The 21,479-nt window shown below is 48.2% G+C and overlaps 1 protein-coding gene across 1 annotated transcript; it reads left to right on the top strand.

The window, feature by feature from the left end:
* Nucleotides 1-160: 160 nt before the first annotated feature.
* Nucleotides 161-21,434, top strand: TM6SF2 (transmembrane 6 superfamily member 2). Its single transcript, XM_028713855.2, has 10 exons — nt 161-428; nt 7,456-7,550; nt 7,757-7,854; nt 10,473-10,576; nt 10,916-10,998; nt 13,381-13,505; nt 15,783-15,884; nt 17,870-17,962; nt 18,861-18,980; nt 20,311-21,434. Exons 1-10 carry the CDS (start codon nt 340-342, stop codon nt 20,509-20,511), a joined length of 1,110 nt encoding a protein of 369 aa, XP_028569688.2. The 5' UTR covers nt 161-339; the 3' UTR covers nt 20,512-21,434.
* Nucleotides 21,435-21,479: the final 45 nt, after the last annotated feature.

Raw genomic sequence — 21,479 nt, 5'->3', positions numbered from 1 at the left:
CTGGTCATAATGCGAGCCCCAAGAAAGGACATGTGGACAGGACCACCTTGGGAGAAGCAAATGTTTAAAAAAGCTGTGTCGCCCTTTTAAAAGGTGGGTCCCTGGGTCTTGTGCAAGGCAGTCTCTCTCCTTTGACCTTTGGACTGCCAAATAGTTCCCTTTTGCCTATGGGGTGGGCTGTGTGGGAAAGCGGCTGGCGAGGCGACGCTGGAGCTGCGAGAGGAACGCCTGCGTGTCAGGCTGGCCGGCCGGCCGCTTAACCCTCCAACTTGCTTCCCAGTGTGTACCCAAGACCTTGCACTCCCAGCCAGCTGAGCCGCGCGGCCCATTTTTCTTACCATGAAACCGCATCCACTCTTTTTGACCATCGCCTTGTTCCTCTTTGCCTTCCCCTTCTACATGATGGACGGCCTGGCTGCCCTGGACAAGTGAGTATCATGTGAAGGCGTCGTCGGGGGGCGGGGGGATAAATAATAATAACCCTGACCATTTCTGAATCTCCTGCTCTCTCCGGTGATCACCCTCACCTGACCATCTGACCCAGGCCCTCTTGGGAGCAGCCAAAGCAATCATGCAGGTCAAACATACATTCTGGGTCCTGCCAACATACCCTCCAACATTTCTCCAATGAAAATAGAGGCGTCCCCTCCAATCTTCCTCTGATGAAAACGGAGACGTCAGCTTATTGGAAATTTCCCCCATTGGAGCCTGGCCATTCAAAGGGACTGTGGGGTGACGCTGCTGTTTTTATTTCTTTCTTGCTTTAAGAAAGGAATTCTTAGTTACGTATTAAGGCCAAGGAGGTGGTTTGGGGGTTTTGCAGGCCGATCTTGCAACTTGTCAAGAAGGCAATTTTAGTGCCATTTTGGTGCATTGTTTTACTGGACTGTCTGTGCCGCTGTTTTGCTTTATTAGTTGTTAAGGACCTAAAAAAAGCCGCCTGGATGCAACCAGTGACCCATCGAGTCCAGCATCCTGTTCCCACAGATGCCACAACGGGAAACCTGAATGCACAGAGCCAGGATTTATGTTGTGGGGGTGGGCAGGGCACCCACCTGTCCGCATCCTCTGCCCGGCTCTGTCTAGCAGATTCGGAATGAAATGTTTCAGCAACGGTTGTTCCAAATTACTTTCTTTTGCTCAGAAAAATCTGTCAAAATCTTCATTCATTTGAAAACTAGGAAGTCAAATGGAGAATTGACATCAGGGAGTACCTTTCATGCAACTGGCGAGTATATTCTGCAAAATTACAAAGAACACGCCTTTTTTTCATATTGTTTTTTAAAGCTTTCTTGGATTTGCTGAAAACCTTTTCAGCACTTCCTTCTCAAATTCCTCCTTTTCCCCAATGCAGTTTTCCTAGTAAGCACAGCCCAGGGAGACGCTCTCCTGCCCTTGTCAACCTTAGCCAGGTCTTTGCTCTCCGCAAGGTACAGAATGACGTCTGCATGGCACAAGTGGTGCCTGACTGAGCAAGAAAGATGCTGTAGTATCCTGAATTCTGATGTTCTGCAGAGAATAGCTTGCACATTGCAATGAAGGATGACATGATATGCTGCCTGCAAAAAGCAGGCGCTGACTTTTTCTGGGGAAATGCTCGCTAGGGAGGGAGATGGTGGCATCTCAGCAAGCATTTCAATTTCAAATATTCAGATTATTTCTACTTTTAGTTAAGCTTTTTTTTAAAAAAAAAAAAAATCTTGCAAGCAGGATTTGAGCCCAAGAGCCCTCTCCTGTCCTGCAGCAACTGGAATCCAGAAGCATTGCTGCCTCTGACTTTGTTTAATCCTGTGGCAGGGAGTTCCACAGTTTAACCATGGGACGCTTCTTCAATATTGCCATCTGGAGGAATGGGCATGCTCTATAGGGCAACAACATCCCCTATTAATGCAGTGATTCCTTCAGCACAGGGGGGTTGCTCTCTCTCTCTCAACAACCCTATGATTCCACCTGAAGATTGGCAAACATAAGAGTTGGGGCGCAGATCCCCAGCATTTTCAGGTGTTGCTGGAAATGTCTCCAGTTTGAAATCCCAGACCCTCCAAGTGTCCCTATTTTCCAGGGACAGTATCGGATTTACAGAAGCCGTCCTGGTTTCCGATTTGATCCTGGAATGTCCCGCTTTTCTTTAGGACGTCCCTATTTTCATCTGAGAAATGTTGGAGGGTCCGGAGTTATGCGACCCCCGAGCCAAGGAGATAAGTAACTGTACAACCTTTAGAAGGCATCTGAAGGCAACCCTGGATAGAGAAGATTATTTGATGTTTAATGTTTTAATATTTATTGGAAGCTGCCCAGAATAGCTGGGGCAACCCAGTCAGATGAGTGGGGTATAAATAATAAAATTATTGCTGTTATTAGTAGTAAATAGGACACCCCTATTTTCATTGGAGAAATGTTGGAGGGTATGTAATCCTGGAGTTGCTGCTACAGGTCAGAGCAGGCGATGCACCTATTTAAAACTGCCCTTTTCAGAAATGTGTGGATGGGGAAGAGGCGTTTAGGGAAGAAGCAGCTCAGTGGTTACAGCATCTGCCTTGCACAAAGAGAATCCCAGGTTCAGTCCAGACCAGCTTCAGGTAGGGATGGAAAAGACTCCTTGCTTGAAACCCTGGAGAGCTTCTGCCAGTCAGTGCAGACACTATTGAGACAGATGAACCAACAGCCATAAAGGCAGCTTTCTTTGTTCCTGTTCAATTTTGCCAGTTTATGAACAAATTCTGCATTACTTCCAACAAAACCTTCCTGCTATTGTTGCATTGACCTTGTAATAAACAAAAATCTGCCCTTATTCCCTTATGGGGTATCCAAGAGCCCGTATAGAGTCCTTAAATAGGTTCCCTATTGGTAGGAGAAAATAACAGAGGCCAACCAGAGAATATTGAGAAGCAAAGCATCTAGTAAGCCTGATCTTTATTGATCTGTTGCAACAGGGTGCTCCCCTCCGGAAAGGAGGAGGACCCAGAACCAAGGTGTGCCCGCCCTTATATAGACATTTTTAATTGCCGGCCCTGGAACTCAAGACCACCCCTCCATACATCATACATACATCACAGAAGGGGTGTAACCCAAGAACACCCCCCCCCCAGATACATCATACCTACATCACAGAAAAGGCGGTCTACAGCAGAAATCTGAGTGCGTTGTTTATCTCCTGTCTGACAGGTTACCTGTTAATGCTCACTTGATTGGATACCCTGGAGAGCCTGGCCAGTCTTTTGTAATGACAAATACTTAGTTCCTGAGCCAGGTCACAGGCTCACCCTATTCATACGCAGACAGGATTTGTGAAGGAAAAGACAGTGGGGAGGCTTTTCCATTTTCCTTCGGCAGAGAAATAGATGAGGTCAATTTGGGAGGGACAAAATGGTTTCAGGACTTTCTGTGGGGTTTCAGACATGTGGTTTATATATGCAGTTTGATATATATATATATATGACCTTAAATTTTTTATTTTAACCACTATGACTCCAATAGTCAGCAAATGGCGTAACAACTTTTGGATGAGACACCCCATTATTTCTCACATCTATTTTTCTTTTTAATGCATGCATTAATATTCCATGCCAGATTTCTCACTCCTGTTTACTAAGTGGAGAATTGCCCACTTACTCCTGTTTGGCTATCAGCTTCCTAGCTGCACAGAATCATAGAATTGTAGAGTTGGAAGGGACCTCCGAGGGTCATCTAGTCCAACCCCCTGCAATGCAGGAATCTCAGCCAAAGCATCCATGACGGGTGGTCTCCCAACCTCTGCCTAAAAACCTCCGAGGAAGGAGAGGCCACGAGCAGAGGAGTGGCAGGTGAAGTTTATGGAATATGCTGAATTAGCAAATTTAGCTAGCAAAATTAGATATGAGTCAGTCTTTAAGGAGGACTGGAAAATGTTTGTAGACAATATTTTTTTAAAATAACATTGTAAATATGCTAAAATGCTAACAGGTTTGGAGTGAGGACAGCAGTAATTGAGATACTGAGGAAAAAAGTTGGAGGAAAGAAGGCATGGTATAATTACAATACGCAGCAGTAATAGAGAAATTGAGGAAACCGGGGTGTGTGTGTGAGGGAAGTTGATTTTTGGAAAATCAATTACAGTGGTACCTCGGGTTAAGAACTTAATTCGTTCTGGAGGTCCATTCTTAACCTGAAACTGTTCTTAAGCCGAGGTACCACTTTAGCTAATGGGGCCTCCCGCTGCACAATTTCTGTTCTCATCCTGAAGCAAAGTTCTTAACCCGAGGTCCTATTTCTGGGTTAGCAGAGTCTGTAACCTGAAGCGTCTGTAACCTGAAGCGTCTTTAACCCGAGGTACCACTGTAATTAAACAAACAAACAACTGTCAAACTGCTGCAGAGAACATATTTACTGCTGTTTTCCCCTACTATTTTAGTAAGGGTCGCGCTGGGTCCATTTGCAAAGACCCCCCCCCCCCGCCCCGCTTGGCCTGGCCTGGCAGCTGCCGGGCTCGTGTCCTAAAGGCTCTGCTGGCTGACGCCTGATGCACTCTGGACAGGCGGCCGAACTTTGATCTTTTCCCTGCATTCTCTGGGAAACAGGGACTTGCTATCTTGCCCAGCAGTCTGGTGAATCATAGCTAGGCTTACCCTTGAGCGGGGATGGGCAGGTTGGTGACATGCAAGCAGCCTTCCTATTAGCCACATCAGCTAATAAATAGCTTACAAGATGGTTGTTTTTAAAGGAATAAATTGAAACCCCAAGTTCAGGTGCAATCTATCTCTAAATATCCATTAAATATGATTCTATATATATATATATATATATATATATATTCAAGTAGTATAAATAATAGTAAAGGTGAAGGACCGCTGGATGGTTAAGTCCAGTCAAACTGGACTATGGGGTTGCAGCACTCATCTCGCTTCAGGCCGAGAGAGCCAGCGTCTGTCCACAGACAGCTTTCTGGTCATGTGGCCAGCATGACTAAACTGCTTCTGGCGCACCGTGATGAGTGCCAGAGCGCATGGAAACGCCGTTTACCTTCCTGCCAGAGTGGTACCTATTTATCTACTTGCACTGGCATGCTTTCGAACTGCTAGAGTGGCAGAAGCTGGGACAAAGCTCACCCCGTCGTGGGGATTCAAACCTCCGACCTTCTGATCAGCAAGCCCAAGAGGCTCAGTGGTTTAGACCACAGCGCCACCATGTCCTATAAGTAATGGAGGATAGCTCAGTCAGTTGAGCACTTTTAATCTCAGGGTTGTGGGTTAGAGCACCACATTGGGCAAAATATTCCCTTGTTGCGGGGGGTTGGACTAGATGACCCTCGGGGTCCCTTCCAACTCTGCAGTTCTACGATTCTATATACCACTCAATCACACACAAACAGAGAGAAATTGCATTTATATCCCACCCTTTCCACCAAGGAGCCCAGGGTGGCATATATGTATTTCACAGAATCATATGACTGTGGAGTTTCCTAAGGAAAAGTGGGACATTCTGGGATCAAATCAGAAACTGGGATGCCTTCTGTAAAGCCAGGACTGTCCTTGGAAAACAGGGGCACTTGGAGGGTCTGAGCGTCCTGGGTTCCTTGTAATTCAGCCCTTTGTTCATGAGGACCAGAATCCTGCTCTCCTCTTCCAGGGAAGGGACCCTAATCCAAGCGTGGAGTTGGATCTGCTAAAAGAGCCCTTTTAAAAAATCTGAACCGGGATAAATCTTCTTCCTCTGTGATCCACTTGTCCTCTGCTAGCTTCCACTGCAGGCAGCGATTGATCTGGAAAGACCCCCTGTGCAGCTCTGCGGATGCTGAGTGGCACTTTTTCTAGAGCCATATATATATCTGCTGCAAGGAGGTTTCTGAGTTTGGTCTGGATCTGCATTGCAGCTGTGTGGCTGATGCACAGTGGCTGCTTCTGAGCTGCCTCTCTCTCACACACACACACAGAGAAAACCACCTTTCAATTTGCAGCTCAGGGGCTCGTCCCTACCCCTTCCCAGCTGACATCTGCAGGTGCTGGAGCTGCAGGTTTGCAGAGGAAAAGGGTTTTTTTGTGTGAACTGAATGTCAATTCGGGTTTTGGACCAGGGTTGCAGCAGAACAGCTCCTGTGCATGCAGAAGGCTGCAGCCTTGATCTCCAGCCTTGATCTGCACACAGACTTTCTGCCTGGAAGCCTGGAGAGCTATGGCCCTTCCTCAAACCCAAAGTGGGGTTCTAGTCCTCAGGGTTTGGAATAAAGAGCCGAAATGATACCCTCTAACATTCCTCAGATGAAAGCAGGGGTGCTTCCCTCTCCCCGTGCAACTGACCCTCCTCGCCCCGCAAGGTTTTGTTGTTCCCCACCCCACAGAGCACTCCCTACCAGAAGGAAGGTGCTCTATTAGGACACACGACACACAACCTCCACCCTCCTGAGAAAAGCCCTTAATCCCAGTTTTATGTTATTTTATTTTTCAGTAGCTTGCCAAAAAGAAAAGCACAAACCAATGAATAAATTTGATAAAAGGGCAAGATTAGATGTGGACTCACAAAGCATTTTCATGGCCTCCAACATTTCTCCGATGAAAATAGGGAAATCCTATAAAGGTAAAGGTACCCCTGCCCGTACGGGCCAGTCTTGACAGACTCTGGGGTTGTGCGCCCATCTCACTTAAGAGGCCGGGGGCCAGCGCTGTCCGGAGACACTTCCGGGTCACGTGGCCAGCATGACATCGCTGCTCTGGTGAGCCAGAGCCGCACATGGAACGCCGTTTACCTTCCCGCCAGTAAGCGGTCCCTATTTATCTACTTGCACCCGGGGGTGCTTTCAAACTGCTAGGTTGGCAGGCGCTGGGACCGAACAGCGGGAGCGCACCCCGCCGCGGGGATTCGAACCGCCGACCTTTCGATCGGCAAGCCCTAGGCGCTGAGGCTTTTACCCACAGCGCCACCCACGTCCCCAGGGAAATCCTATATAATACTACTATTAAATAATAATAATAATAATAATAATAATAATAATAATAATAATAATAATAATAGGTTATTACCTTTAGAAGACATCTGAAGGCCCCATATAGGGAAGCTGTTTTAATGTTTAATGTTTAATTTTTGTTTTTATATATGCCGCAAGTTGCCCAGAGCGGTTGGAGCAACCCAGGCAGATGGGTGGGTGGGGGGTATAAAAATTGTTGTTGTTGTTAAATAGGCCATCTCCATCCCTAGAGAAATGTTGGAGGGTATGCTGTCGATGTCTCCTAGCCAGGACGGCTGTGCTCTGCCTCCCCCCAGTTGTCGGCAGCATACTTCCGAATCGAGGCCAGGATGCTAGACCAGGTGGGCCCTGTGGGCTTGATCCAGCAGGATGACTCTTACGCTAAAGTAGCAGGATGTCTGGGCATATGAAGAAATGGTCAAGCCACGCAAAACCAAACAAGTTGCTTCTTTTTCATTGTTTTTAACTTTGGATCCATCCTTGTTTTCTCCTCCTTTTCACCTTCTCCTCGCTTGCAGCCCCTCGGCTATCGCAGTGACTGCCTTCGGGATCCTCCTATTCCTGTTTGCTCTGGTTTACTCCACAAATGACTCTGAGGATGCCCTCTTCTATGGTAAGTCTCTTGTCTCTCTTTCGGCATCTTCCTGCCTGCCCCTCCCTCCTTTCCCTGCTTCTCTTTCTCTCTCTGTGTGTTTAATGTATGTGTGTAAACAGCTGACCACCTGGTCACCTTTACAAAAAATATGTCGCTATCCCTCATGAAACTCAAAAGTGCATTCAGTGGAAAACACAAATATATATTTCCCCATATCCCTGCAGTGTTCGTTGTACTTTCCTTCGTGTCGGGAATCAGCGCCGTCATTGTTCTGGAAGAAGATGGCTACATAAGCAACTTCCTGGAAGGCTACATGAGACAGGCAAGTCCTCACAGGCAGGAGTGCAACCGGGAGGGCGCGGAGGGTGTGCGACCCACATCAGATGCTTCAAACCATTGTCTGAGTGGTGGGTGGTTTTATCACATAAAACCTTTCATATTTTTTTTTTTTATAAAATATTTGTTGAGATTTTTCAAACAACAAAAATAACATCAAACAGATAAGAAACAAAGAAGCATCAGAATAAGATTATAAGAAAAAGTGAGAATCTAAAAAGAAAATACAAATAGAATGAAAATATTCATGAATCATATTTTCATAAACTTTGGACTTCCTCACATCCCCCTTCCCTGCGTTCCCAACCATGTAGTTATATGCAGCAATTTGTTACCTTACTTTCATTCTTATTTTATAAATCTCAAATATTCAATTTCAACTTTAAAATTATATTAGTCATAAGTTCAACTGCTTATATTGAACCAAATATTGCTTCAAATTTCAACGTTACCATAGACGACACATATTCTCATATATCTTGCAATAATTTTGCTGCTGCCATGTTTCTTTCAATCGTGCATTCTCCTAGCATTCATACAATTTGTAGTGTTTTTGTAAATAATCTTTAAATCTTTTCCAGTCCTCTTCCACCGTCTCTTCTCCCAGGTCTCGAATTCTGCCAGTCATTTCAGCCAGTTCCATGTAGTCTATCAGTTGCGTCTGCCATTCTTCCAGAGTGGGCAAATCCTGTGTCTTCCAGTGCTTATCACATAAAACCTTTCAGCCAGGCCCCCGAAGACACAATACCTTTTGTGAGAAGGGGGTACATCTGTACCTTTCTACAGCTTGGGCATAGGTAGTGACACCATTAACAGCCAGTGCTCAAAATTAGCTAGGCACTCTTTGCACCTATTGGCCACTTGTGATCAAGTGAGGACGCCTGGGTGCCAGGATGGTGCCTGATGTCTTCACCATCTGGAGGTGCATGCCTGGGAATCATTGGATCCGGACTGGTTGTGCAAATAATAATATTATTAACAACAACAACAATAATAACAATAATATATTTATACCCCGCCACTCTGGGCGGCTTCCAAAAGAATATTAAAATAGTGTGATACATCAAACATTAAAAGCTTCCCTAAACAGGGCTGCCTTCAGATGTCTTCTAAAAGTCTGGTAGTTGTTGTTCTCTTTGACATCTGGTGGGAGGGCGTTCCACAGGGCGGGCGCCACCACCAAGAAGGCCCTCTGCCTGGTTCCCTGTAACCTCACTTCTCGCAGGGAGGGAACCGCCAGAAGGCCCTCAGAGCTGGACCTCAGAACAATGGGTGTGGAGACGCTCCTTCAGGTATCCTGGACCGAGGCCATTTAGGGCTTTAAAGGTCAGCACCAACACTTTGAATTTTGCTCAGAAACGTACTGGGAGCCAATGTAGGTCTTTCATGTAGCAACACATTCTGTAGAATTCTCTCCATTATATTTTATTTGCACAGTCAGAATGAATTTCTGGAAACAAAACGGTGTTATAGTTAATTGTTGTCGCTTGTCTTTGCTTACCCCACCCCGCCAGGAACTACAAGGTTTACTCACAACATAAGTCTTGCCAGGATTCAGGAAATACAGTGACGAAAATCAGGCAGGCAATAAACAAATATCCATAGCCCAGTTCAAAATGGAGGAGAGCAAACATATATCATCCGCCATCGCAGGTAGGAAAAAAAGAGTTTACAGCGACAGGAAGGAAGAGATAGGGATCAACAAATTGTCTTTTTCTTACCACCAAGTTTGGGGGTATGACATCATAGAGCTCCCTCCATGCAGGTTCTGAAACTCCATTTGTGACTGTCTATGCATTTGTGATTTTGTCTGCACATCCTCCCGCACAAACGTCCGTTCCCATAGCAGGGGTGAGTTGCCTCCAGATGTCGCTGGACTCCAACTCCCATCACCAACAACCCGGCATGGCCAGGGATGACGAGAGCAGGAGTCCAGCAATACCCAGAGGGCCATTGGCTTACCCCTTCTCTGCCCTATGGCAACAAATCACAGGTACTTGGCCCAGCTATTTTACATAGCAAAGCTGAGCATGGCACATTGGACCACTGAATAAGCATCTCTTCTATTCTCTGGACCCCAAGCCCACAGCCATAGAGTCGCTGCTTCAGAAATGTGCCATGAGGCCATTCGGTCCACCCCCAACCCTTTAGCAATCCCTTCGCTCAGGGAGGACTCATATCTCAGCGGCAGAGCACTGCTTTGCATGTAGAAGGTCACAGGCATCTCTAGGTAGGGCAGTAAGATTCTAGTCCTCAGCATTTTGAATAAAGAACCAATTCAAATAGGCCGCTGCCTTGAGCCAAGTCAGACCATTGATACATCCAACTCAGTGCTGCCTACACTGGCTGGCAGCATCTCTTCAAGTTTTCAGATGGGGATTTAGGTACCATTTCCTCAGCCACAGCTGGAAATGCCAGGAACTAACCTGTTCGTGTGTGTGTGTGTGTGTGTGTGTGTGTGTGTGTGTGTGATGCAAAAGCTGCTTTTTGGCCGCAGAATCACAACTTTTAATTTCTGGGGGACATGCAGATGTTGAAATGGATGGTTGAAGGACGGGACGGGTCTCGGGCTGTGACTGACGTCTTGGTTTCTGGTTCCTATAGGGTGAGCCATACCTAAGCACAGCTCACGGTATGATGAACTGCTACTGGGCTGCCACCACCCACTTCGCCCTCCAGCTGGCCATGATTGCAGCCATCACTCAAAGGTGAGACGGGTCTGTTGTCATAAACTTGTAGAGCTGGAAGGAATATCAAGGGTCATCTGTTTAAAAACCTCCAACAAAAGAGAGTCCAGAGGTCGTCCGTTCTGCTGGGGATTTTGCAGAACCTTTGTAAAGGTGCCAGGCAGAAATCCAACTGGTAGTGCTTTGTGGACTCCCTGGGTTTTTACAGGTCCTGGAGCTGTTTGTGGGGCATAAAAACTCCCTCTGGGGCAGAGGGGGGAGGATTTTTCAGGCCTGGGGTGAGGCGTGGGGGAATAGACCCCAGTTATATTTGGTGGGGCTGAGTAGGCAAGCTGTGCTGACTCTCTGTTTGCTCTCCAGAAAGAGTTTCCGGAACCTTGGGCTCTACTGGGTCGGATCCCTCACCATGAACTTTGCCGTCTATCTGCTGGCGAATGTGGTTGGTGAGTTGCTCCCTGGCAAACGCTTGCCATAATCCTCCCTTTCGAATGAAAAATGGGAAGAGCAGGAGTTTGGTTCTCCTTATCTCAGCTTTGGCTGAGATTTCGGCACTGCAGGGGGTTGGACTAGATGACCCTTGGGTCCCTTCCAACTATACTATGCTTCTATTAGGGATTTGCCCAGACTGCTGGGTGGGATTTCTGACACACCGCAACAAGCTGCCTTTCTTCTGAGCCAGACCACGTGGTCCACCCAAACCAGTATCGTCCACACGGACTGGCAGCAGCAGCTCGCCAGGGGTTCAGGCAGAGAGTACCTTTCTTTCCCAGTCCTTCTGTGTACAAAGCAGGTGTTCTACCTCTAAGCAATTGCCCTTTCGCATAGCTGTCAACTTACAGATTTGAAAATAAGGGACCAGCAGCCAAAATAAGGGACCTGCAGCCTCCCCTGTTCCAGGCACTCCAGTCTTCCTGTCCTCCTGCAGTCTGCTCAAACTCATGCTGGTCGCTTCGAGAACACTGTCCAACCAACTTTGTAACCAGAGGTTCAACTGAATAGAATCTGAATCACATGCACCACAAGGCCTATGCAGCCTCAACTTAAGATGGCTCCCCGGCCTGGCTTTGCACTGCAAAGTTTGCAGCAGCACGTGCAACAAAATGTCGTCCAGGATTCAAAAACCCACTCAGCTTGCATTAACTAGCCACACACAAGGCATGCAAGCTCCACCCCCCCAGTCTTTCTTAGACTTATTGGGTGAGCAACACAGCCAAGCAACACAGTTGGAGCCTCCCTCCTCCCTGGCCAGCAGGGAGGGAGGGAGAGGAGCTGCTTCCTTTGAAATTTAAGGGACATCATTTAAGGGACATTTATGGGACATCCATCAATAAGGGACAGCAGCGGGGCATGGCGCTGGAATAAGGGACTGTCCCTTCAAATAAGGGACACTTGACAGCTATGCCCTTTCGTTTCATGGAAAAATAAACCAAGAGTCTAGTCCTCATGGTCTTGAATGAAGGTCTAGTTTCAACAGAAAGCTGCCTTATAATGAGACAGACCGCTGGCCCATCTAGCAAAGTATTGCCAACACGGGCTGGCAGCAACAGCTCTCTGAGGCTGAAGAGAGGGTGTATTGACACAGCCCGCACTGGAAAGGCCAGGGATGGGACCTTGGACCTGTTGCATTCCTGCATTTCTGGGGGTTGGACTAGATGACCCTGGGGGTCCCTTCCAGCTCTCTGATTCTATGCATGCGAATCAGGTGCTCTGATCATTGAGCTAAAGCCTGAGATTGGTGGCGCAGGGCCTGGAGGTGTCCTAAGGCGGCCACCTCTCTCTCTCTCTCTTTTAAAGATACATGCATGTTCTTTTCTTTTCTTAATAGTAATTTTGTATTACCGTTTTACAAAATGGTCAAGAAGGCAGTTTCTGCAGAGGGGAGTGAGGGGCAGATGGGGCTCGTCCACCTGGGAAGGGAGCCCATTTAGAAGAAGGGAAACTTCTGCTGCCCTTGTGGGGCATCTTTGGAAGAAGAGAAGACTAAGGAGTGAAGCCTACAAAAATCCAGTGTGGAGACCCTAAGGTGGCAAACTCATCCATTCCCTCCACCTCAGCCAAGGGCTGCAGGGGTTTGGAGTCCTGCAATCCCTGGAGTGTCGGGGGCAGATGATTCCACCATCCATGTTCTAATAATGTCCCTCAGGAGAACTGGGCTGACTGGCGTCCCCAAGATTTAACTTTGTGACTTAGGGCCCTCGTACTTACGGGACCGCCTCTCCTGGTCTGCCTCGCAGAGGACCTTAAGGTCGATGAATAACCATAGTTTAGAGGTCCCAGGCCCTAAGGAAGTCAGATTATCCTCCACCAGGGCCAGGGCCTTCTCAGTGATGGCTCCGACCTGGTGGAATGCTCTGTCCCAGGAGACCAGGGCCCTGCAGGATTTAACCTCCTTCCGTCGGGCCTGTAAGACAGAGCTATTCTGCCTGGCTTTCAATTTGAATTCAGCCTGATCTTTTATTTCCCTTCCCTTCCCCTGTTATGAAGATCACCCGCTCTGAGACCCCACAGCTAATTCTCCCTCGCTGGCCCAAGTAGGACCAATTCAGCCAGCTAGCCCTGGTGACTATCTAATGCTTATTAGATGGATTTCCCCTAAATTGATTTCTGTACTTTGACTTTTATTGTTACTCATGTTTTTATACTGTATTTTATGCTGCTTTTACAATTAAGTGTTTTAAATTTGTTGTTAGCTGCCCTGAGCCCGGTTTTTGAACCGGGAAGGGCGGGGTATAAATAAATAAATTATTATTATTATTATTATTATTATTATTATTATTATTATTATCAACTTGTGGGTGGACTGAGACCAATCCTTGCTTTCCCAGGGAAATATGGTTCTGAGATCCGTCCGGACTTCTTCCTCAACATCCCTTTGCTCCTCGCCCTCATATGGGTTGCCTCCAGGATCTTTGCCCAGCCCAAGACGCTGTCCCTCGAGACGGCCGATAAGGTAACGGAAGAAAGCGCCTTCTAAGTCAAAGCATCCTGACTCTGACAGCTAGAAACCCCCCAGCCCAGGAAGGCCCCAGGGGCACCAACGTTCTTGTCCCTCCAGCATTTGGTAGGAGGTAGACTGCCCCTTTTGAGTGGAGGTTCTTCTTAGCTGCCCTAAACCACTGCCAGAAAAGCCTCCTTGGATCAGAGCAAAGGTCTGCCCCGTCCAGAATCTTCTTCCCAATTGACCTCCCCAGTGGTTCCTCTCTGGCCACCGGCTTTCTTTCTTCCTTTTTAAATCACACATCAGGAGATTTAAGTACCGCTTTCAGCAGGGACAGCTCAGTTGGTTAGAGCCTGGGGTGCCGATAACACAAAAGTTGCAAGTTCAGTCCCCATATGATTCTATGATTTTATGGTGGGCAAAGCAATCTACGGTCAGAATAAAACAATAATGTTATCAGAAACACACACACACCCTGCAAAAAACCCCACAACAACAGCGATGGAAAGGATTTGAAAATAAGAATAACTAAAGCCGACTAACACTTTAAAAGGAAACACGTTGAGACATCTGGATAGGTAAAGGTAAAGGTACCCCTGCCTGTACGGACCAGTCTTGACAGACTCTAGGGTTGTGCGCTCACCTCACTCAAGAGGCCGGGGGCCAGCGCTGTCCAGAGACACTTCCGGGTCACGTGGCCAGCGTGACATCGCTGCTCTGGCGAGCCAGCACAGCACACGGAAATGCCATTTACCTTCCCGCTAGTAAGCGGTCCCTATTTATCTACTTGCACCCGGGGGTGCTTTTGAACTGCTAGGTTGGCAGGCGCTGGGACCAAGCAACGGGAGCGCACCCCGCCACGGGGATTCGAACCGCCGACCTTTCGATCGGCAAGCCCTAGGCGCTGAGGCTTTTACCCACAGCGCCACCCGCGTCCCGAGACATCTGGATAGGCTAGCCTAAATGAAAAATAGGAAAAAGGCTTCTAGCAGGAGCCAATCAGGGACGCGGGTGGCGCTGTGGGTAAAAGCCTCAGCACCTAGGGCTTGCCGATCGAAAGGTTGGCGGTTCGAATCCCCGCGGCGGGGTGCGCTCCTGTTGCTCGGTCCAAGCGCCTGCTAACCTAGCAGTTCGAAAGCACCCCCGGGTGCAAGTAGATAAATAGGGACCGCTTACTAGCGGGAAGGTAAACGGCGTTCCGTGTGCTGCGCTGGCTCGCCAGATGCAGCTTTGTCACGCTGGCCACGTGACCCGGAAGTGTCTCTGGACAGCGCTGGCCCCCGGCCTATAGAGTGAGATGAGCGCACAACCCTAGAGTCTGGCAAGACTGGCCCGTACGGGCAGGGGTACCTTTACCTTTTAATCAGCCAGGAGTTCCAAAGTTCGGTGCAGTCACACCCAAATGATCACGGTCATCCTGTGATGGTGACAGTTCTGCAGATTGAAGTGGTTGAAGGAGCCTGCATGACGTGAGGTGATGTCATAGGTGACCTCATTTTCCATCAGCAAAACAACCACTTTCCGCAAGTGGTTAAGGGTTTTTATTTGCTTGTTTGGACTTGGCCCGGTAGCAAATTGTCAACCAATGAAGATCTCTGAGCACAGAAGTGACACGCAGATGGTGTCCCACTCCTGTCAGCAACCTTGATGCAGCATTCTGCACCAACTGCGGGTTCCAGCTCAAGCACTAGGAATAATAATAATAATAATAATAATAATAATAATAATAATTATTATTATTATTATTATTATTATTATTATTATTATTTTATTATTATTCTCCACCCATCTGGCCGGGTTTCCCCAGCCGCTCTGGGCGGCTTCCAGCACATATAAAAACATAATAAGACGTCAAACATAAAAAACTTCCTGAAACAGAAAAGCCCCACATGTGGGGCGAGATAGACCGCAAATGTCCGCAGAAGATACAGTCAGTTACTACGGCAACTGTGTGCCCCGTAGGTTTATCTAAGGGCCTATAAGGAACTGCCTTGGTGACTCCGACTGCCCAGCACAGTGCCCTGTTTCCGACAGAGGACAGCAAAATCCCCAGAGCCAGTCAGACCTCCACGTCTGAGTTTCAGAACCCCTAATAATAATAATAATTAATAATAATTTTATTATTTATACTCCAGCCACTCCTGGTTTATAGGCTCATGCAACACATATCAAACGCACCATCAACTCAAGACCCTCAGGGGGTTGGACTAGATGGCCCCTGGGGTCCCTTCCAGCTCAACAGTTCTATAATTCTGCCAGCTTACTTTCCTTTTTTCTCTTTTGGGGAAGGTTTCGGAAGAGCAGCGCAAAAGCCTCCTGCAGCGCCCGCTGGACTTGGTCCTGGTGGGCTTCTTCCTTTTCGACATCAGCTTCACTCTGTTCCGGGGACTGGTGAGCATATGGTTATCTTCCGGAGGCAGCATTGCTCAGTGGTTAGAGTATCTGCTTTGCAGGCAGAATGTCCTAATTTGGTCCCCTCCAGGTAGGGGGTGGGGGTGGAGGATGCAATTCCCTGCTTGAAAACCTGGCGACCTGCTGCCAAGACAGTGAGACAGATGCCCAAACAGAATTCATGAGGACTAGAACCATCTTTTTTAAAAAAAATCATTTTTTTTGCCAAATATATTTCATTAAATTTCCAGAAATTTCACATGTGCATTCCAATACAGAACAGATTCTTCTTTTGCTTGGTCAACGTCCCCTCCCATTTCCCAGGGCGTTTTTTATTTCTCCCCCGTCTTCTCTCCTTTGCATTATGACAATAATTCACTAATCTCACATTCGTTCTGTTACTCATAGTTCAAATCCTGCTCGCCAATTCATCATACAATCATATTTCTTTAAATAGTCCAAAAAAGGCTTCCATTCTTCCATAAAGCAATCATCCTTAAGTTATTTCCTTTTAGCTATTAGCTTTGCCGATTCAGCATAGTCCACCACTTCACTAATCCTTCTTCTTCTTTCCATTTTTATGCATAGAGAAAATATACTGCTGTTGACATACATAAACAGCGTAATCTTCTGTCCCTATAATCACCAGGAGAAGAGCTTGATTTTTGAAAATATATACCGTATTTTTTGCTCTATAAGACTCACTTTTCCCCTCCTAACAAGTAAGGGGAAATGTGTGTGCGTCTTATGGAGCGAATGCAGGCTGCGCAGCTATCCCAGAAGCCAGAACAGCAAGAGGGATTGCTGCTTTCACTGCGCAGCGATCCCTCTTGCTGTTCTGGCTTCTGAGATTCAGAGTATTTTTTTTCTTGTTTTCCTCCTCCAAAAACTAGGTGCGTCTTGTGGTCTGGTGTGTCTTATAGAGCGAAAAATACGGTAATCACTTTAAACATCTTTTTTATCTCATCACATATCATTTCCTCAAATTTCCTTGCTTTATAAAACAAAACCCAAATCCTTATCAGTTCTGCTGTTTCACTGTCGTGCCCCCCACCGTGGCACAACTTTGACAGGTTTGTGGGGTGGGTGGGCAACCCACCTGACAATTGCCCATCGTTGTAGCCATAGGCTGGTGAGTGGCCTCGCCTGTGGCAGCCAGCCAGGAGTTAGGTGCTTGGGAGTCATAGCGCACAGGGCTTCGTTGGCTGGCCGCTGGCTGAGTGACCAAGCTCCCCACGAGAAGCTGGCTCTCTCTACCTTGTGCCAACTTCGTCCCCCCAATAAAATATTTGAGCGGACTGGGACCCTCCATAGTTAATGCACACTGCCATTCAAATGGTGTCCATGCACCGCAACATGTGATCAATGATGTGGGGGTGGGGCCCCCCCAATATTTTATCCAAGCTGGAACCCCTGCCCTAATGTCCCATAAGTAAGACAGGTGGTGTGGCTTTAGACGGGGAGAAATGTCCTTATGGTCCAAACTGGGACCCGTGCTAGGCCAGATTTGGCCTGAGGGCCAGAGGCTGCCCACCCCTCCTCCCATTAGGTAAAGGTAAAGGGACCCCTGACCGTTAGGTCCAGTCGTGGATGACTCTGGGGTTGCGGCGCTCATCTCGCTTTATTGGCCGAGGGAGCCGGCGTACAGCTTCCGGGTCATGTGGCCAGCATGACTAAGCCGCTTCTGGAGAACCAGAGCAGCGCACGGAAACGCTGTTTACCTTCCCGCCGGAGCGGTACCTATTTATCTACTTGCACTTTGACGTGCTTTCGAACTGTTAGGTGGGCAGGAGCAGGGACCGAGCAACAGGAGCTCACCCCGTCGCTGGGATTTGAACCGCCGACCTTCTGATCGGCAACTCCTAGGCTCTGTGGTTTAACCCACAGCGCCACGTGCGTCCTTCCATTAGCTGCTCCTAATTTCTCCTGATAAAAAGCCCCAACCAAATCCGCCCCCATCCTCTTTGATCTGCTCCTGCCTCCAGGTCGTTCTGGACTGCAAGGCGGACGTCTGCTTTGACTACATCAACCAGCAGGAGCCGTACCTGCGCGACCCGGTGGCTTATCCCAAAATCCAGGTGAGCAAAGCCTCCGTGGAGCGTCCGTGGAGAGAGAAAGGTTTTCCTCCCTCTCTCGTAGCACCAGAACTCACAGAAGCCCATACCCTCCGACATTTCTCTGATGAAAATAGGGACGTCCTAAAGGAAATCAGGACATTCTGGGATCAAATCACAAATTTCTTCTGGAAGAAATTGGGATCCATACTTGACCAGCTGTTAGTCCTGAGCCCTGCTTTGATCCATTGCACACCTCAATCTGCCACAAGTTAGACTATATCATTGAGTGAAAGGAAGAGGTGGTTGTTTCCAGGCAGCTTTGGAACTCCCTTCCTGGGGCAGCCAGACTGGCTCCCTCCTTGCTGTCCTTCCACCAGCAGGCAAAGGCTTTTCTATTACAGCAGGTCTGTGTTTTAAGGAAAGGACTTTTCAATAGTGCTGTTTTAATTATGAGCATTTTATGATTTTTTTAAAAAAATCTGTCAGAGTTTAATTGCATTTGACTCTTTTACGTGTTTTAAGCTTTCTATATTTTATCTGTGGCTGTTTTAATTTGTGCAAGCCGTCCTGGCTGCAGGAAAGGCCGGATAGGAATAAGTAGAAATATAACAACAACAACAACAGCGCCAAGCTCTGATAACGCCAAGGTTGCAGGTTCGATCCCCGTCTGGGACAGCTGCATTGCAGGGGGTTGGACTAGATGATCCTCAGGATCCCTTCCAACTCTGACTCTGTGGTTCTAACAACAAACCTTTATAAGCACACTGTTTGTCATTTAAAAAACAAAAAAACTTGGCCTGCTTTTTGTCCTTGTGTCTCAAAGGCAGTCAAGAGTTTCTGCGGTCGCCTTGAGATTCGACCGAACTCTGACTGCCGCTCTGCTCTGCCTCCTGACTCTCCTGCCTGCCCTTCTTCCCAGATGCTCGTCTTCCTGTTTTACGGCCTGCCGTATTTCTGCCTCTGCCTTTACGGCTTGCTCACCCCGGGAAGCTCATGGATGCCCGACTGGGCCCTGATCTCCGCTGGCGCCATTGCCCAGGTAACGTGGACATGTATGGACTGCAGCAGGGGCTGAGGAGCTTTCATCTGCTTTGTCACAGGACACCAGTTCCAGTTTTGGGATTTCCACAGGGTATTCCAAGCTGAGGGAGGTGAGGGCCGCACTCCGTTCTGGGCAGCTTTGCGGGGGGCCACATCCCAATGGTGGGCGGGGCCATGACCAAATGTGGGCGGAGCAACACATGCCAGGTTTTTCTGTGCAGAGCAGGCTGGTTCCCAGACCGCCTTCCACACAGCCCTCTCTGCCCTCCTTCCCGGCATGCTCAAATTTCACGGACACCCCGGTGAAAATGTTCAAGGGGGGTGGGAAACAGGGCTGGTGGGGGCTGTGGCTTGAGAGAGTGTGGTGGGATCTACACACATATAAAAAAACGCTGTGAAAATGCTTTTTCAAAAAAGGTTTTGAGAAATATGCTGAATTTGCTGTAGCTCACCATCGCCATCTAGTGTCACATTTGAATACTGCACTTTAAAAAAAGGTAAAGGGACCCCTGACAGTTAAGTCCAGTCGCGAAAGACTCTGGGGTTGCGGCGCTCATCTCGCTTTATTGGCCGAGGGAGCCGGCATGCAGCTCATGTGGCCAGCATGACTAAGCCGCTTCTGGCGAACCAGAGCAGCACACGGAAACGCCGTTTACCTTCCGGCTAGAGCAGTACCTATTTATCTACTTGCACTTTGACATGCTTTCGAACTGCTAGGTTGGCAGGTGCAGGGACCGAGCAACGGGAGCTCACCCAGTCATTGCAGGGATTCGAACCGCCGACCTTCTGATTGGCAAGACCTAGACTCTGTGGGTCCCAGCGCCTGCCAACCTAGCAGTTCGAAAGCACCCCCGGGTGCAAGTAGATAAATAGCGGGAAGGTAAACAGCGTTTCCGTGTGCTGCGCTGGCTCGCCAGATGCAGCTTTGTCACGCTGGCCACGTGACCCGGAAGTGTCTGCGGACAGCGCTGGCTCCCGGCCTATAGAGTGAGATGAGCGTACAACCCTAGAGTCTGTCAAGACTGGCCCATATGGGCAGGGGTACCTTTACCTTTACCTTTACCTTTACCTAGACTCTGTGGTATAGCCACCCACTTTACAACACACTTAAAACGTTTTATTTGCAGCTGTATAGCTGAGTCCTGTGTGCGGTTTGTGGAGAGGGGTGTGGCTTAAGAGAGAGGGTGTGGCTTGGGGAGAGGGGTGGGGCCTGCCTTCAGGTGTCTTCTAAAGATTGTCTAGTGATTTATCCCTACCCTCCAACATTTCTCTGGTGAAGATAAGGACGTCCTAACAGCCCTCCTCTCTCTGTCTGTTCCTCCTTCCAGGCCCAGTTCTCTCATATTGGCTCTTCGCTCCACCAGCACACCCCGTTTCCGTACCGCACACCCGAAAGTGCCTGGTGGCTGGTCACCCTTTTCAACCTCGCCTACGCCGTGGGGCCTCACCTTCTGGTGTACCGCTGCCTTCGCAATCCGGCCTTCTTCTCCCCGGTGGTCTCGCAAGACGACATCAAGAAGAAGCAATGAGGCAGAGGAGCCGGGAGTCGCCTCCCTCCACTGTCCGGCCGCAAACCAGATCGCATTGTGCAAAGCCAAAAAACCACAAACCCTGCTCACCAGTTTGCCTGTGGGTTTTTGTTTTTTAATATCTCTGTGGCTTCAGGTCCACTCAGGGGTTCTCCTGAAGCTCCCAGCAGCAGCTGCCTTGTCTACTCAGTGCTAGCACACTTCACAGAATTGTCAAGATGGAAGGGACCTCTCAGGGCCATCTAGTCCAACCCCCTGCAATGCAGGAATCTCAGCTGAAGGATCACTGGCATACAGCCACCCAACCTCTGTTTAAAAACCTCCAAGGAAAGAGACTGCATCACCTCCCATTCCACGGTTGAACAGCTCTTGCCGTCAGAAAGTTGGAGTCCCCTTTCTTAGTGTTTGAATCCGCTGGTTCGGGTCCTGCCCAGACTAGCCAGCCAGGGCACCACAGTCAGCAAACATCGCCAGGTGTCTGGACAGAAAGGAGACGAGCCACTCTCTCAAATTTCAGCTGTAGACTGCCTCTTTCTGTGGCACTTGTGTGATGCTCTTGGGTGGTCTTTGGCTAAGGGGTTGGGCAGTTTCTAAAACCTTTAAAAGCTCTTATGCGCCCTTGTTCTGCGCCCTCACCTCCTTGCAAAGTGGGAGACAGGAAAAATAAATATCTTCCTTGCTTTCCTTTTCCACTTCCTGCCTCCACTCACTTTCCTCTGATGGAGAACAGATTTAGGGGGACGCTGGATCCCTTGATGGAGAGATGGGCTGTAAAAACCAACCCTGATTTTTTCTAGAACAATGCTGACTTATAAATGAAAGGTGTTGTTGCACAAGATAGAAGTGGACACCTAGAATTGGAACGGACATGGGGACACTCACATATGTCATTGTTTACAAAATAAAAACATTTATAGATGGTTTTTGAACTGCTTGCTTCTTGTTCGGTGTGTGTTTGTGTCTTCTCA

The sequence above is a fragment of the Podarcis muralis genome, chromosome 18, assembly GCF_964188315.1.
Source record: "Podarcis muralis chromosome 18, rPodMur119.hap1.1, whole genome shotgun sequence".
NCBI lineage: Eukaryota > Metazoa > Chordata > Lepidosauria > Squamata > Lacertidae > Podarcis > Podarcis muralis.
Note: the sequence above shows the minus strand (reverse complement) of the source record. Positions and strands in the feature narration are given on the sequence as shown.

Bases quoted from the DNA above. Each gene is read 5' to 3' on its own strand.
- TM6SF2 (XM_028713855.2), top strand. From the start codon at position 340: ATGAAACCGCATCCACTCTTTTTGACCATCGCCTTGTTCCTCTTTGCC. The intron at 7,855-10,472 runs GCAAGTCCTCAC...TGGTTCCTATAG, and splicing joins TGGAAGGCTACATGAGACAG to GGTGAGCCATACCTAAGCAC. The intron at 17,963-18,860 runs GTGAGCAAAGCC...CCTTCTTCCCAG, and splicing joins TGGCTTATCCCAAAATCCAG to ATGCTCGTCTTCCTGTTTTA.